The sequence below is a fragment of the Thermobia domestica genome, chromosome 10 (genome assembly GCF_964235325.1).
Source record: "Thermobia domestica chromosome 10, izTheDome1.hap1.1, whole genome shotgun sequence".
In the NCBI taxonomy this organism is placed as follows: domain Eukaryota; kingdom Metazoa; phylum Arthropoda; class Insecta; order Zygentoma; family Lepismatidae; genus Thermobia; species Thermobia domestica.
The window spans coordinates 137,804,394-137,821,191 of NC_137463.1; the positions used below are offsets into that span (position 1 = coordinate 137,804,394).

The 16,798-nt window shown below is 31.8% G+C and overlaps 1 protein-coding gene across 1 annotated transcript in view; it reads left to right on the forward strand.

The window, feature by feature from the left end:
* Positions 1 to 16,798, forward strand: part of LOC145662734 (uncharacterized) — a gene marked incomplete in the record, with an annotated part of 1,843,005 nt that overhangs the window by 1,215,558 nt on the left and 610,649 nt on the right. Inside the window, 1 exon segment of the mRNA XM_081728599.1 lies at positions 3,575 to 3,685. Within this exon segment, the coding sequence (XP_081584725.1) occupies positions 3,575 to 3,685 (111 nt within the window).

Sequence of the window (16,798 nt, forward strand, 5' to 3'; positions counted from 1 at the left end):
TCAAACAATGAACAAACAAGTGACATAATAAAGAATCAATTCGGAGGTATAGAGCGGCTAGCTCCCCGTTTCCACGCCTTTGTAGTTTTGTTAATAAAGTTGATCAAATGTTGAAAATTGTTGATCAAACCTGATCAAACGAAGATCAAAATATTAGAATCAACAAATTTCGAATCTCGCGTAATGGGGGCCTAGTATGTAGTTAGGTTTCTACTAAATATAACTTGTATTAATGGTAGTAAAGCTGATTACCGTTAGAAATTATTGATCATACCTGATCAAACAATGATCAAACGACTGACTTAATAATGAGTCGAACTGTAGGTGTAGGGGGCTAGCCTTTACAGCTCTGTTAGTAAAGTTAACAAACGCAGGAAGTTGATCAAACCTGATCAAACGAAGATCAAACTATTAGCATTTAAAAAGTGAAGGACGGGCTAGCGTGTGGTTAGCTCGCATAGTAAGTATAGCTTATATTTAAGTTTGTAAAGCTGATCAAACGTTAAAAATTGTTGATCATACCTGATCAAACGATGATCAAGTGATTGACACGAAAATAATTTTAAATTGTGTGTGAGGTTAAAACACTGCACGCAGGTAAAAATTTTACATGAAATGTATTTACACCATAATTGAATGTAATTGTTTTACGTTTTCTGACACACATTGCCTAAAGGCTTACGAACTCTTGGCGAATATGTTGAGTTTACAAGTGAAGAAACTTAATGTAATAAGCTAATCTCTTCAATTTTTTTAAAATTGTATTTCTGTTCTTTATTTATTTGTTTGTTTGTTTATTTATTTACTTGGTAGATTAATACGCAACAATAATACGTGAAAATGTTGGAAGTGCACGCGAAATCATTGTTAATAATGACTTACTAGGGAACAAGTAAATTCATTGAAAATAGGTTTTTGTTTTTTCTTATATGCAGTAAATTATACTTAGAACTTCTTGAGAGGTTGGTATTATACTTTTGACACTAAATGACTGTTTTTATTAACAGAAGTAAGACTGTTAACAGAAGTCGAGAAAAACAGAAGTCGAAAAAACATTTTTGTAATTTGATTTGGAATTAACATACTAAGAGATATATTTTTCAAAACTGCAATAGCAGAATTAACAATAAATGACCTTTAAATTCCTAATTTTGCAATTAAGTAATAATAGCCACATTGTTGCGAGCACATAAAGATAGAAGAAATAAACATGTTTGTCCAAGATAGAATTAATAAATTAATCATACCAAAACACACAAATACGTGAAAAATGTATCTTTTTAACCATGAAATTTAGAATCAACGTACAATAATTATCAAGGATGTTATAAATAAAGGATCTACCCATATGTATCTTCATCCTATTAAATTGATGAAGCCAAAAACCAACCGAGCATCGGCACATCTGATTGGCTACTCTCGTATCTGCCATCGTCTGATTGGCTACTTTCGTTTCCGCCATGATTGTTGGCTCAAAACATTGCGATATTATTGGGCGGAGTGGGCAGAGTAGGGGTGGTGAAACTGTGACGTATGGCTTCAAGATTTTGTTGTAAGGGCAGATCCTCTATTTTAAGATCCTTGATAATTATAGTAATATTCGATATAGACAATAACAGAAGAAAAGACGAAAAATAGAAAAAGAAAGCAGAAACGAAAAATCGTAAAATTGCAGTATAAAACATACAATGTTTAATTAGAAAATATTTTCATTTAGTAACAAATTTCGAATCTGCAGAGTGAAAGTAACCTGCGGCCGTAGCCAAAGATGAATGTTATACTCAACGTTATATTTAAAAAAAAAAAGAAAAAAGAAAGAAAGAAAAAGAAAAGAAAAGTAAAACGAAAGAAAACTGTGCTTTTTATTGTATACTAAGTATTGTGTAGTAACTATTGTATTGTATAATCTGTGTTTTACATAGAGATGTATAATTACTACAGATTTGTAAAAGCAATGAATTAACTCTCTTACATCGTAGCGCTTAAAGCTTCCAACAATGTACTGTATTTTCTTCGGAAGCGATAAGTATGAAGTTAAATGTCGACTGGATACTTAAAAGATCAGTATGGTCTGAAATAAGTTGAATAATGTTGTGTGATATTTAATTCGACCATATCACACATTTCCAGTCATCAGAACTCCATATTGCATGTTTGTGCGGTTATGTAAAAACGGTTATGGCCTTTTGTCAAGGATTTGCCCCGTGAAACTCGACCCCGCATGTACGTGTCATGTAACAATCTGTAGGGTGTTACTTCAGTTTCTCCGTCAGTTGCACCGCAATCATACGACGGTTCTGAGTGACAATCCATTTTGATGGTCCGCAAGACCTCTTACTGAGGGTTTTTACTGATCACTATTTCTCTTTGCCGATGAGTTTTTGCCTAGAGTTTTGTAAGCCGTCAGCACCTTGAACACTGTGCCAAGCGACACGCCTAACTTACTTGTCACGTTCGTCATGCACCACCTAATCAAGCGCCAACAATATACCATATCTCGAAATTAGTGCAGTGACGCATTTTATACAATTACCGTAGCCTTAGTTCACTGCATACTCTAGTTCTACTGATCCTCACGTAATATACTATGTTTACCCTAATACTAACTCCAACAGGTGGGTATGGTGGCTCCGTGGTAAGGCTTCTACCTCTGGTACGTGTGGTCCCTGGTTCTAATATCGGCCAAGTAAATTTGTGGTGGACAACATCGTGGCCGTGAGTTTTCCCAGAGTAGCCCCGTTTCCTCCCGCGTTCTCATTCCACTGATTCTTCCATTATAATTCATATGCCTTAATCATCTATCTCCCTTAGCTTAACAGGGCGTGGGACGTTAAACTAAAAACATTTTGTATCTCCAACAGCTTACTGCGGCAGTCGCCATCTGACTCTTGCTAAACTAAATATCAGAGCTGCTTCCAACTACAGCTGTCTTTATTATTTTGATAACCATCTGTACGTATGTTAGATTAGAAAATTGCTGTACAACATATCCTTTATCGGTTATATATATCTTTCGTTGAGTCTATATAACAGTTCAAAATTAACCTATATTAGTTAATTTTGTCTGTTCTATTGCGGCAAATGAAATGTAGGGCTCAAAGATATAGTGGATTTTTAATATGCTACGTGATATCATACAAGAGTCTAGATATAAACCAGATAAATTATCAGAGTGTACGCTGATTACTTAAATTGAAGTAAGAAATTTCTATACAAATCATGCTAGTTACGGTACTTGTATTACTTGATGATAAGTCACAGGTCACAGGTCAGGATTTCACAATCAGCGAAATAAGCTTTACTTTAAAATGCGCTCTTAATAATCGGCTTCCGAAAAATAACTAAAAATACATAAAAAAATAAGTAGTTTTCAAATATTTACTACCTAGATATATTAATAATATTTTGTGTTTATGAAGAGAAGTGTATTCTATTTGGGTAGGAACAATAGGACTAGATCAGTGAAAGGGTCTTTAACTATATATTCCAAACTTGTTTCTCCTAGATTGATTAGTAAGAAACTAAATGCATTGTTCTATAGACTTAATCTTTTTTAATTTGCTTTGCATGTCAGACATTAATGAATGTGAAACCGGAGTTTGCAACGGTCGATGTGTTAATACTATGGGATCCTATTACTGCCAATGCGAAGATGGCTATCGTACGGAAGGAGAGGATTGTGTTGGTGAGTATTTTGTGTTATCCATGTTTCCAGAACAGGAAGGTATTTTGAGATGTATCCACAAATAAAGTGGAATTTCTATTGGGTTCACATTTCAACAAGTAATTATTGTATTAAAATTTATTGCATTTTTTTTTATTTTCATGAATATTAATCAGAATGTAAACATAAGTGGAGGATAACCCCGATTTTACGTTCTTACCCAGATTTAACGAAGGATTAATCTTCTTCGAAAAACCAATGCTACTGACATAATGTGTTTAAATGTGCATTTAAGCAAAACAATATTAGTAAATTTTCCTCATTTAACGAAATAAATGCACATTAGTAATTTGGTAGAAGCATCACTACTAATTTAGACAGTACTAACATATATTGCTCACTGAATGTCATGTTTTGTTTATGGAAAAATCTTTGTGTTTGTGGTTCTTCGTATGTTGTATTAATTGAATATGTTCCGAGAATTCTCTATACATGCAATAACATTAAAGTTATTCATATTATTCATGTGAGTTATTCATATCATGTGAGTTTATTCATATTATTTTGTATTGTTCTTCTGAGCTCATAAATGTTAATATTAGCAACTTTTTCTTCAGTTTTTTGCTAGTATTTACTTGCTATGTTTCGTCATTTTTGCTCTGGATTTCAGTACGGGCATTGTTTTAATTGTGGAAAAGTGGAACGCTACTAGTGTTAAATATGTTTAAAAAAATAAAAAAAATAAAAGAAAAAGTGGGTTAGATTCAGTGATTCGTCATTTAAAAATCTGTTTGAAACAATTCGTCTATTTAAATAGGTAAGGAGGTTAGATTATGTTATTCGTAATTTAAAAGCCTGTTTAAAACAATATGTTTATTTAAATATGTTAATTTTGTGATTTTTTAAATTATCAATCCTTAAAGGTACTAATCAAATACATATGTTGAAAACAGAAAATCAACAACTACAGTGACGCATAATAATTGAACAGTAATCGTCTTGAAATAATTGAAAGAAATTGACAAACATGATTTGATATACATGTAAGTGAAAGGGTTGTAAATGACTGAATTATTGACATTGAGAAATAGATTAGTGAATGTATTGATTATGAAAAATATTTTATTTTATTTATTTATTGAACAAATTCCCAGACACAGTATGATTTTGCCATTTTACACAGGGAAGTATTAACAGAAGAAAAATATAGAAATAAAGTATCAACAATAGCAACAGTGTGAACAAAGAAAATGAAAAATGAAATGAAATCTTTAAGTTTAACGTCACACGATTATGCCGGTTAGGCTAAAGGAGACGGTGATAATGAGTGAAATGGTGGAATGAAGAAAGTGAAAGGAAACGGGAGAACCCCGAGAAAACCCACGAGCACGGTGTTTGTCCACCACAAAGTCCAGACGGCGCGAGCTGGGACCGAACCAGGGACCCCAAGCACGGGAGGTGAACGCTCTACCACTGAGCCACCGCGCCCCCAACGTCAACAAAGACTGCAAAAGTAATATTATTTGGAAAATACGCGTTTAATTACTCTGTCAAACGCGAGTAGCTCGACAAAAATGTCCACATCCCTAGTTGGTAGATGATTATAATAGTTCGGTATTCTCTGGAAAAAGATACATCTGTATAGTTGCCAATCTGGGGCGGCAAAATGGAATAGGAGGGGCATTCCAGGTTTTGCAGGAAGGGTCACATATGGATAGTTCTTGAATTGTGGTTTCCCATCTTAAGTACCCATTAACTATCTTACAAAGAAATTTCAGGTCAGAGTTATTTCTGCGCACTCCCGGGGCCTGGATATATAAGGAACATAAATCAAGAGTTCCTCCTTAGGTAATATACGAAGTACGGGAATACGAAAGTATTACTATAACAATAAAGAAATTGAGAACAGAATCAAGTCTAGAGAAATGTTATGGCCTAGTTGGGAGAGCAGTATTCGATTTTAGGCGCGATTAGTGTTTCATAGAATGTTGCTAGTGATACCACAATGCGCAGTTCACTAAATCGGTAAAGAAGCCGCAACGTACGCATTGATTTCTTAACTATTGGTCAGAGAATGTGAGTTTCGAGTCAAAGATTACACTAAAATCGTTGTGACTCGCTGAATGGGTTATACAGGAACTGTTACTATGGTATTCGTAGGGAGCAGGAAACTTTATCAGAGTAATGGTAATACTTTCACATTTCGTGCTGTTAATTTTAAATGGCCACATTTCACACCAGTATATAAGGTAATTTATGTCTTCCTGTAGGCCATCGCATATGGGAACACGATATTTCTCTGTATAACTTACAGTCATCAGCAAAAAGTAAAAGGCCATTAGGATTTGCTAGTAAGTGTGAGTAGATCTCATCCATATACAGGACAAATAACAGGGGCTCAAGTACACTCCCCTATGGCACACCCGAAGTCACAGGTTGAGGGTTAATAATCGTTCCTGAAAGAGCAACTTTCTGTTTACGGTCCTTTAAGTAGCTGGTGATTAAAGAGGAAAATTTGCCATGTACATTAAACCTATTGGAAAGCTTGTGGAGAAGATGAATGTGACTGACAGAATCAAAGGTCTTGGAGAGATCAAAATAGATAACATTTAATTCAGTATTGCTATTCATCATTTACATGCTACACAGAAAAGAGGAGTACTTAAGTTTGTGAAACTTGAGTTTTCGGTAGAAAGCCTTGCTGGGAAGTGTGAATGTAAGGTGACGTGAATTTAAGTAGCATATCTTTGATTAGATTTTCGCAGATAATAGAAATTACAGAAAGAGACATTGGTCTATAAGAGAATACGTAATGTTTAGAGCCTGATTTTTATATTGGGGTCACGTGAGCTACTTTCCGGCTGGTAGGATAATACTTTTCTATGAAGCATCTATTGAATAAAACGGATAGAGGAGCGAAGATAGCTGAAGCAATTTTGTTAAGAAAGAGAGAGCCAATGTTGTCGGATCCAAGGGATCTATGTAGAGAAAGCGACTGCAAGACTAGCAGAACTGCATCCGGGATGGTAGAGAGGTTGGATAAGATATTGATACAGAAGGGGCGGAGAGGGGGAAGATGGGTTGTAGGGGGAGGGAAGTAAATGTTCCGAAGAAGAAGTTATTAAAGAGGTCGGAAGATCACTAGCTTCAGTATTCTCGTCATAAATTGTTGCTGGTATGCCGGGAGATTTCGAGCTAGATTTAATTACAGATCAGAAGAGTTTAGGGTTTACTAATAGTAAGATCACCAATTGAATTCATGTATTCGAAGTACTTATGTGGCTGTACCTTCTTGGTAACGTTTCTAATTTTTGTAACAATCTAATAATAAGTATTTTTCCTACAACAAACAATTTACTTTATTTATTGATATGACATTTTTCATTCATAATAACCTAAAATCCCAAACCGTGATTACTGAATAATTTGAAGATTATATACTGTCAATATCGGAAATAGCCCAATTAGCTGTGATATGATTATTTATTAAAGTACCAAAGAGACAAAACAAATTGACTCTGACCATTGTAAATGGATTTCTGACACGTATTTAAGAGACCGTCTAAGCAATCTCGCATCTTTTCCTTGATTAATCTTAGAAAAGACAGGTGATGATATTCCAAGAGGTCCAGCAAGCACAGAAAGAATGAGATTTTAGAACAAGAAGATTCCGTTAGGTGAAACACTGTTTATGTGACCTTTCAACTGAATCTTTTTAGTGAGTCAGAAGGCTGTACTTAGAATCTGCGCGTACACAATTTTTAATAATAACTTGCTGAACATTTTAACACCTTGACCGCCACCACATTTGTTGATCCTTATCACCTGTGCGCCATTGGCAAAGTTCGCCAATAATATTTAGTTTTTGCCTTTGGTTTAGGCGCATAAATGTATAGTTTCCTCTGTTTTACATTCACACTGCGTGGATATTAAGTTATGACTTTTACGCCATGTGTGTGTGTGTGTGTGTGTAATTGCATACACATCTATAAAGCAAACGCGACAGAAGTGACACATATTGTTTGTGTATGGAAAATTATACACTCGGCGCTGTAATGGAGAGCCATGTGTATGAAATTCCATCACTTGGTAGTCCGCTTCTTTATACTATTTATATTCTAAGAATAAATTACAAGTGAAAATATGTTTTTTCTGGCATATAGTATTGAATTTGATTTCCACAAAATAAAAATTAAACTTTTTTCTTTTGTAACTAATGTAAGTTCAAAACAAGAATTTTAGGAATGTTAAAAAATGGATCAAAAGATTGCGATCTTGGTCGATAATTAGTTTTTGGATCAGGGGCCACAAAATTTTTGAAAATCGAGTTTTCGTATTTTCTACGGAATAAGCACATCATACTGAGTTAAATTATAGTTTGGGTTTTGCTACACTATATATAGTTCTCCAGATATAAGACCTAGAGCAAATTTGAAATATATTGGATCTTTTGATCCAATAATGAATATTTTATATATTTAATGTTGACGAAATATAGTACACTAAAACATATCTGAACGTCGTTAGGGTGTACATTAAAATGCATTGCCCACCAACCCCTAGGAACGATGATTGAATAACGATAGAAATAAAAAGTAGACCCATTGTGTTTTAAATTGATTAAGCTTGAAATATAATATTTGCCTTTTCACCTACTAACGTACTTCAATTAAACTTGGTAAATTTATATACTAGGACATGTTATATTGTTCAAGGTTCCTTCTGTGTAGATACCTAAACCTGTTACCCCTTTGTGGGTGCACAAATGAAAAGAATATCTTTCTTAGGGACATTTGAAAGGATTTCCCGAACTTATGAATCATAATATATGCAAATGGTATCATTTGAACGCCTGATTCGTTCTAAAAAAATGTACAAACATGTATCTCTAACTAAATTAATTTACAACTATCAGATACGTGGTTTACAATTTCCATGAAAACACCTTGGTTTAAAACGGTGAGGATGTTTGAAGTTACCATTTCGCTTACGCAGATCGCATAAGAAAACACACATATTATTCTATCCATATATTTGAACAAATGTCAATCGAATTATTATATTATTATAATTGAAATAAAACAGAATTTTGCTGTGTAGCGAGTACTACATTGTGTTGATAATTTATTTTACAGGTATAACATGTGACTTTTTTAAACATCTGATGTTTGTAGCATCTGAATGTGCAGAAGTATTCTATGAAAAGAATGCAAATATAATTTTCACGCATACTTCGCAAAAATTACGTTTTTTTTTTCTTAACAAATATGTATTGCCAGTTATACGCAGATGTTTCCGATCTATAAGTGATGACTTATACGAGCGATAGTAGGGCCACCAAGCGCGAAGTGAGCGACACTACTGGTCTTAAAGATACGTTCAACCCGTTGCACCTGCTCAATTTGTCCGTGACAGGGAAGGTTGCGTTACAGCTTTTCGCTTCTGAATACACTTACTGTTACTATTACCAAGACGCGGAAGAAAGGATAACACGTGTTACACTGGTCAGAAAAGGTGGAGTGTGCGATTACTGTAAGGCAGAAACAAGCCACCTCGCATCCTGTAAGCTGTGCACGAGCTGTGTAAGTCTCTTGTTACATCAACGAACAGAAATACACAAAATTATTGCAAACCGTGCTTGAATATGTGGAAAGAAAATTTATAAAATTCATCGTGATCTAGGATTAGAGAAGAGGGTATACGCTCAAATCTTTCGGGCGAAACTTCGCAGTCCAAAATCCCGTGGGCCAAAACTACGGTGACCAAACCCTCGCGTGACCAAATCCTCATCTAACCATAATCTCGCGTGGCCAAAACCTCGCGGGACGAAATATCTCATAATATCCAAAACCTCAGGACGAAATCTTGCCGTAAAAATTTACTTGAACGAAAACTTGTAAGTATACGAGGGCTATACTACACAATAATGATGACAACCAGAAATGCTTACTAGGACCATAAAAATTACCAGTTTCAAAATGAATGGACATATAATAATCGTAAAATAGTAGGTGTGGGATGGGGATTCTGCGCCACCTCATCATTTCCAATAACAATCTAGCACACCATCAATAATAATAGCGCACTCCTAATAACAATAGCGCATCCCCCTACCTCCAAATAACTTCTAAACTACCCCTAATAATTTCTACCGCACTCCCTACTTCCCAAATAACTTCTATCACATCTCAAATAACTTCGATCTTACTCATAATAACTTCTAATGCATTCTATCACTAAATCTAGTTACAAAAACAAAAAAAATCACTAAATCTAGTTATAAAAATCACTAAATTTAGTAAAATAAAATTACAAAACACTTTTATGATTTTACCATAAAAGTTAACTAAATTCTACATAATTACATAATACTTACAAATTAGTATATTGATAGTTACAAGTTCGGATACTGATAATGGAATCTTCTGCTAACTTCATTCTCAATAGGAAACAATGACTTCTTGAACTCTGTCCACTGATCATAATTCAAACTGAATAGACAGCCGTTAATATCAAAAACTACTTGAACTTCAGTCTGCACATTTTTAACAATTACATTGAAATTATTAGTAAGTATAAATTTCTTTTGAGGATCCATTCTATTCACTCCATTTTTTACTTCTGACAACATATTTTTGATCATTTTTATTATTTTTTGGATTCACATACAGAACTCGACAGTTGGATAATTATCTTTTAAACCAGTGTATTTAATTTTTATTCCATCTTTAACGATCTCATCAATCATTTTATCTGTTAAGTGTTTTGTAAATCTAGGTGGAAGAAATACCTTAAACTCTTCACATTCAACTAAAATGCTCTTTCCAAACTTAGTTTTAATCTTTTCCATTTTCACAATCTTATATTCTGTATTTAATTCTAATTCTCTTAATCCAATAACCTGTTTTTGTTCAAGACTTCCAAGTTTATTTAAAAGTTCAATATGACTCGCCATCGTATTTATTATATTAAAACTTTTTAAAAATCAGTTTCTAATAGCCTCGAATTTCGTTAAGTATGTCATTGATTCTGTTAACAATATCTCTTACATTTTCATCTGTTAATTCGCCATTCATGAGCTTAATTACATTAAGCTCATCTTTAAACATCCCAATTCGATTCACCATATTTTTATAATATTCTTTCTTTGAAGCTATATTAAACCGTGTTGATAGACCAGTGATAACAGCAGAAGTCGAAGCAAATGCAGTTGTAATAATTGAATACACTGTAACAGGAATAAATACATTGATGAACCCTGTAGAAGCTGATAATAGAATTGATAACGTAATAAGAGTAATATAAACACATTTTATTCTCTTAAACTTCCTTTTATTTTTCATTAATAACTTCTCAAGATTTAATATAGTATCTTCAATTAACACAATTAAATTCTCACGTGGAATGTTATCTGGAATAGTCATTTTATTAAATAAGTTTTTATGATAATATCATAAAAACACTTACAAACTAAACAAATCTAATAAACATATAATTGATTTATATCTTCTCAATTATTTTTTCTTTCTCAACATCATACTCTAAATTTTTCTTACCAATCATAACAACATAGCAAATTGTTTTATCTGGTACATCACTTTCAAAATTAACAGTCAGTTTCAAATTAGTTCTATCACTTACAGTTACTGATTTATGCTTGCTTGTGTTAATTACAAACATCGGCCTATTTTCTAAAAATTCCTTAGGATAATAAAACATCTCAGTATTTCCAATTCTAGCTCGCTTATATACCGTATACATTTCATAAACTTTCAAATACTTATGTTTTGCAAAATCTAAGTTTAAAGATTCTAATGGGAAAGATTCATTTCTAGAATTACGAAAATGGATATTCTGAACTTTACAATGATCAAAATAGCTTGAATCTCTTTCTTGATTATCATTTCTATCAGTTTGGAAAAAGGCAATTACAAAATTAGGCATATCAAATTCACTTGAGTTAAATTGTGTGGTTAAATCGAATTCTAAATACTTTCCACTAACTGATTTCTGCAAACATTGATACGTGTTGAATGAAATTGGAATCTTACCTTCTTTTAACATATTAGATCTTAACAAGGTGGCATAGTTAGGTTCATAATTAACAATAGGCATTCTTAACTCCATATTTGTAATCTTAATTTTACCTGGATGTGGTTGATCATTCTCAAATGTTCCATCCTGCTTTTTTGTTTTCCAAATAGCAAATGCATTATCATCAGAACCACTTCTTTTAAATGTATATTTCAATCCTCCTTTCCACATAATATCTTTAAAATCTGAACAAAATCCTGGTAAAAGTCTGAGCAAAAACACTATTTCTTCATCTGTTCTTGCCCATGTAATTCCTTCCCATCCACATTCATCATAGTGATTTGCCTCTGGTTTTGAAATCGTACATGTGTTTACAGATGTTGAAGTTAAACCAGGATAATCTATAATATCCAATATCTGACCATGCTTACTAACTTGAATTTGAGAAAACAAATGTGGGAAGAAATTATTAATAAGTCTAATATTTTGACCAGTAGTATATTCTCCATCACCATCTCTACCTCTAATTTCAAAAGTTACATAAATATCAGCATAATAAGGATGTATGAAGCCATCACCCACGTCAATATCAAATTCAATAGACCTGTTTGGCTTATTTAAATTCTCGATTGTTTTTGATTAGGTTTAAAGGATTGTAATTCATATGATTCTATCTTATCCATATTTATTATAAACAATATTTATAATCGTTTTATGAATTAAGCCCATAAAATAAACCCATAAAAACTTAAATATAACTTCTCCAAATATCCTTATTCCTACTTACCTGACTAATAATTTCTGAAAAACTATACCCATCTGTAAACATTTTTAACACTGTAATGCATAAATGTCCACAAATTACCTCGTTAAAATGTTGTATACGGCTGCTATTGTACTCTATATTATGACCAAGATATTTTACGAGTGTTTTTGGTGGATTACCTCCAAATGAATCAAACACATACTTTTTATTTCCTTTTTTCCAATAACAAATCCAATGCGTTCCTATATTTTTAGACGTATCAAAATTAACAATACCACACTCATTCTTGATCGGTTGTTTAGACAATTCATCACTCATAAATACACCTCTAAAGTTTCTTATCTTAAGTTTTTTAACAAGTTGTATTAGATCTAAATTACTTAAAGGTTTAATTTCTTCTTTTTCTTTACTGTTTTGGAGTTTACGTTTTTTGAAAGCTTACCACCTTGTTTTTCTTCCATTGCTAAGTTATGTCGTTTTTGTTCTTCTAATTCCATTTTATTCTTTTTTGCATCATCTACAGTCTTAGCAATAGCAGCCGCACCTCCAGCAACAGAACCTAGAGCACCTATTAAAGCTAAAATCGTTGGAATAGTAAATATAAAACCACCATAATGTACTTTATTATCATTTGCCTTCATTTCTTTGTTTATTTTCTTAAGTTGTGGTATAGAAAGAGATAGAGACATACATTGTCCTTTACTTAATTTTGCTTCCTTTTGTTTGAGTTGTTTGTTAGTTAAAATGTGATCTATATTTAATTGTTTAAGTTCCTGATTAGGAATCGTAAATGTAAAACCTTTTAACTGCATATTTATTATATAAATTAAAAGCTTTTTATGAAAATTTCCATAAAAAGTACATATATAAACCTAAATCTAAAAAATACTTATAAACCTAAATCTAAAAATTACTTATAAACCTAAATCTAAAAATACTTATAAACCTAATCTTACTTTCATTACTTATAAACCTAAACCAAATCTTACTTTTGTATTCATCATTAAAGCAGTTCCAAGAGCAGGTAGTTTTTCAGTTATTAAATTAGCATCTTTAGCAAAAACTCTTTCCCAAGCTTTATTTTCTAATTCCTTATCTGCAATATGCCTTGATTCTGTATCTTTATTATCCCTATAGTATATATCATGTTCTTTACAAGCCTCATCTAATTTGTTAATACCTTCATCACCTCTTTCTAATCTTTCTTCTAACTTAGTCCCAGGCCCGCAAAATCTAAATCCTGGAATATGCAACTCAAATGGAAGTTTATTAATCAAATCATTTACTAATCCTTTTCCATACTTTTCACTATTCCAAAATTTTGGTGGCAGCGTATTCAATATCTTTATCAAATAACCTATACCTTTTGGATCATTAGGTATAAATTGTGCAAGTTTAGAATTAGTCATATCCATAATACCTACTTTTTCATTATAAAAGTTATCATTTCCAGATTTTTCTTCCCCATCAATAACAATCAAACGATCAATCAGTTTTCTCACATCATCCATCCATATGTATTCTTTTGATAATTCGTTATATACCTTTATTCCTTCTCCAGATTTTGGTGTCTTTTTTGAAGGTGTTGTTGGTTTTATATATTCATCCCAAATAGGTTTGATAATTTCTTTATATTTTTTACCTTTACTAGATTTTTGTTTTCTAGTACTTGGATCATTATTATGAAATGCAACACTCGAATCAATTACTATTTGTTTATATTTTTCTAGATCATCATCATTATAATTTGTTGGATTATGTTTTGTCAATAATTTCCATAAACCTTCTGTTCCTGTATAATGTCGATTATTAATAACTAAATCATCACCATGAATTTTAACTTCCGCATTTCCTATCATATGTATAATTTTCCCATCTTCATCATATGGCTGTATTCCAAAACTTTTATCATCTCTAGTTGCATAATATCTTGAGGCAATTTTACCCAAATGAGTTGTTGCTAAAGATTCTATTCCTTCTACTTTATATTTAATTTGTTTTTTCATGTGTTTTATTTCTTCTGTTATAGGCGTATCACTTTCATTTATAGAACTATCATACATAGGCGGTGTTTCTAATAAGCTTGAATCCACTCTAGCACTTTTATACGCAACTGGAACTAACTCTTGAATTAGATTTTTATTTTCTTCTGCTACTTTTGATATATCTTGCCCTAAATCTTTAATTGCATCAATAACAGGCTGATCTTGTTCTTTAAATTTTTCATACTTACTTCGATTACTTTGTTTAATTTCCTTAAATCTTTTAATAAGTTCTTCTTTTAACTTAATATACTTCTTAGCTTTATTAACATCCATTTATTATATAAAGAAAAAAATAAAAACATAACATAACATAACATAACATAACATAACATATACGTTCACCTGCATTCATATACGTTTAGTTCACACTTTTAGAAATTCTTTAATTTTATTTCTATATTTACCATTATTCACCTTCCTAGTCATATCTATTGTTAAGAAACCATGTTCTTCACTCCAACACTTGCTACATAATAATTGTAATTTTTCAAACGACATATCAGATGCAACAAATTCATCATATATATGTTTTAAATTTACATTGTCCTGTCTAAATATACAAATAAAGTTTAAGTTGTCCCTAATTAATTGTTTTGGCACTTTAGAATATGTTTGTCCAAGATAGAAACAGTTCAAACCCTTATGACGCCCTCGAGTAAAATATTCTCTAACGTGATTTTGTTCTTCTAAAATGAAATCATCAAATACTACCACAGAATAGTCCTCACATTCATCTAATGGAATAATCTCTTCATTGTTTCCTTTTATTATTGCTACTGTATCTTTAATATTACGTTCTATATCTCGAAAAAGTTGTATTAAGTGTTGGTATTTAGGTTGATTTAAACTTTTAGAATATATATAAACATTTGCATATTTTAACCATTTAGGTGCTAACAAAAAATTATCAATCATTAACGTCGTTTTACCACAACCACTAGGCCCAACTATTAAACATCTTATATCATCAGGTAACAACTCTCCATTCCTCTTACTCTTCGCTGTTTCTTCTGTTAACCTTACTTTAATATCCCAATTATCCATTTTAATTATTTATTATATAATAAATGAAGGTATTTAATTTAAATGGTTATTCATCTGTATTAAACATGTCATTGCATTACCCATTTTAAAACGATTTAGAAGTAGCTGTTGCAGGATTTTACACAACATACTTAACTCCAAACATTACAGAAAAAAATAATAAATTAACGTTTTGCACTGAAGAACCTGAAGTTACAAGACAAGCCATAGTTCAACCTGGTCAATATAGTTTAAAAGAATTAGAAGAATATATTAAATCAAACCTTCCATTCTACACTGATGAATTCAAAGATACTTTTGAAATTACAGAAGACAGGAAAAGAAATAGAGTTAAAATATTTAGTGAGGTTTGTGATATAACCTTAGATACCATTAATACTGTATTAGGTTTTAGTGATAAAAACTTGGCTAATAACATAGAACATATTGGAGATAAACCACCAAGGTTTCATCCGTTTGATACTATAAATATTCACTGTGATTTAGCAGAAGGTATGATTTTAAAACACAATGATACAACACACAACGAAACAGACTTAATTGCAACATTTAGAACAAATGCAGAGTTTAGAGAACCAATTATATATGAACCTAATGAAAAGATATTTTTCCCAATAGATCACAATAAATTTAATAATTTTAAAGTTACAATTAAAGATGAAAATGGTGATTTGATTGATTTTGGTGGAGCTCGTATAACTGTTTTACTTGCTATTAAATAATTTGAATTGTTATATAATAAATATGGACATCTTTGGTAATACTAAAAGGAGGACTACAAACCTCAATCATGTAAGTGAAGTTTTTACATCAAATATAACATGGGTTGATTTCAAAAACAAAAGACTTGTTAATGTAAGTGATGCAATTGACCAACATGATGTAGTAACTTTACAACAGCTAGATTCAATAAATAGTAATGTTAATAGTCAATTGGAAGGTGATAGAAACGAATTTGAAGATGTATTAAAAACATTACAAGACACATATATAAAGAAAGATGATTTTCAAAAGATTAGGATGGATACTACTAAATTGATTATGCAGAAAGAAACTATACCCCTAATATGTCGATTGAGAGTTAAAAATGTTAAGGAACCAATCTTTAGAATATTTAATCTCTCTAATGGTTACAAATTTCTATATAATGGGAAAATAATGCACATGGAATTAAGTTTGGATAAATACTTTCTAGAGATATATTTAGGTGATACTTTGATTGAAAATTTACCTGTAAACATTAAA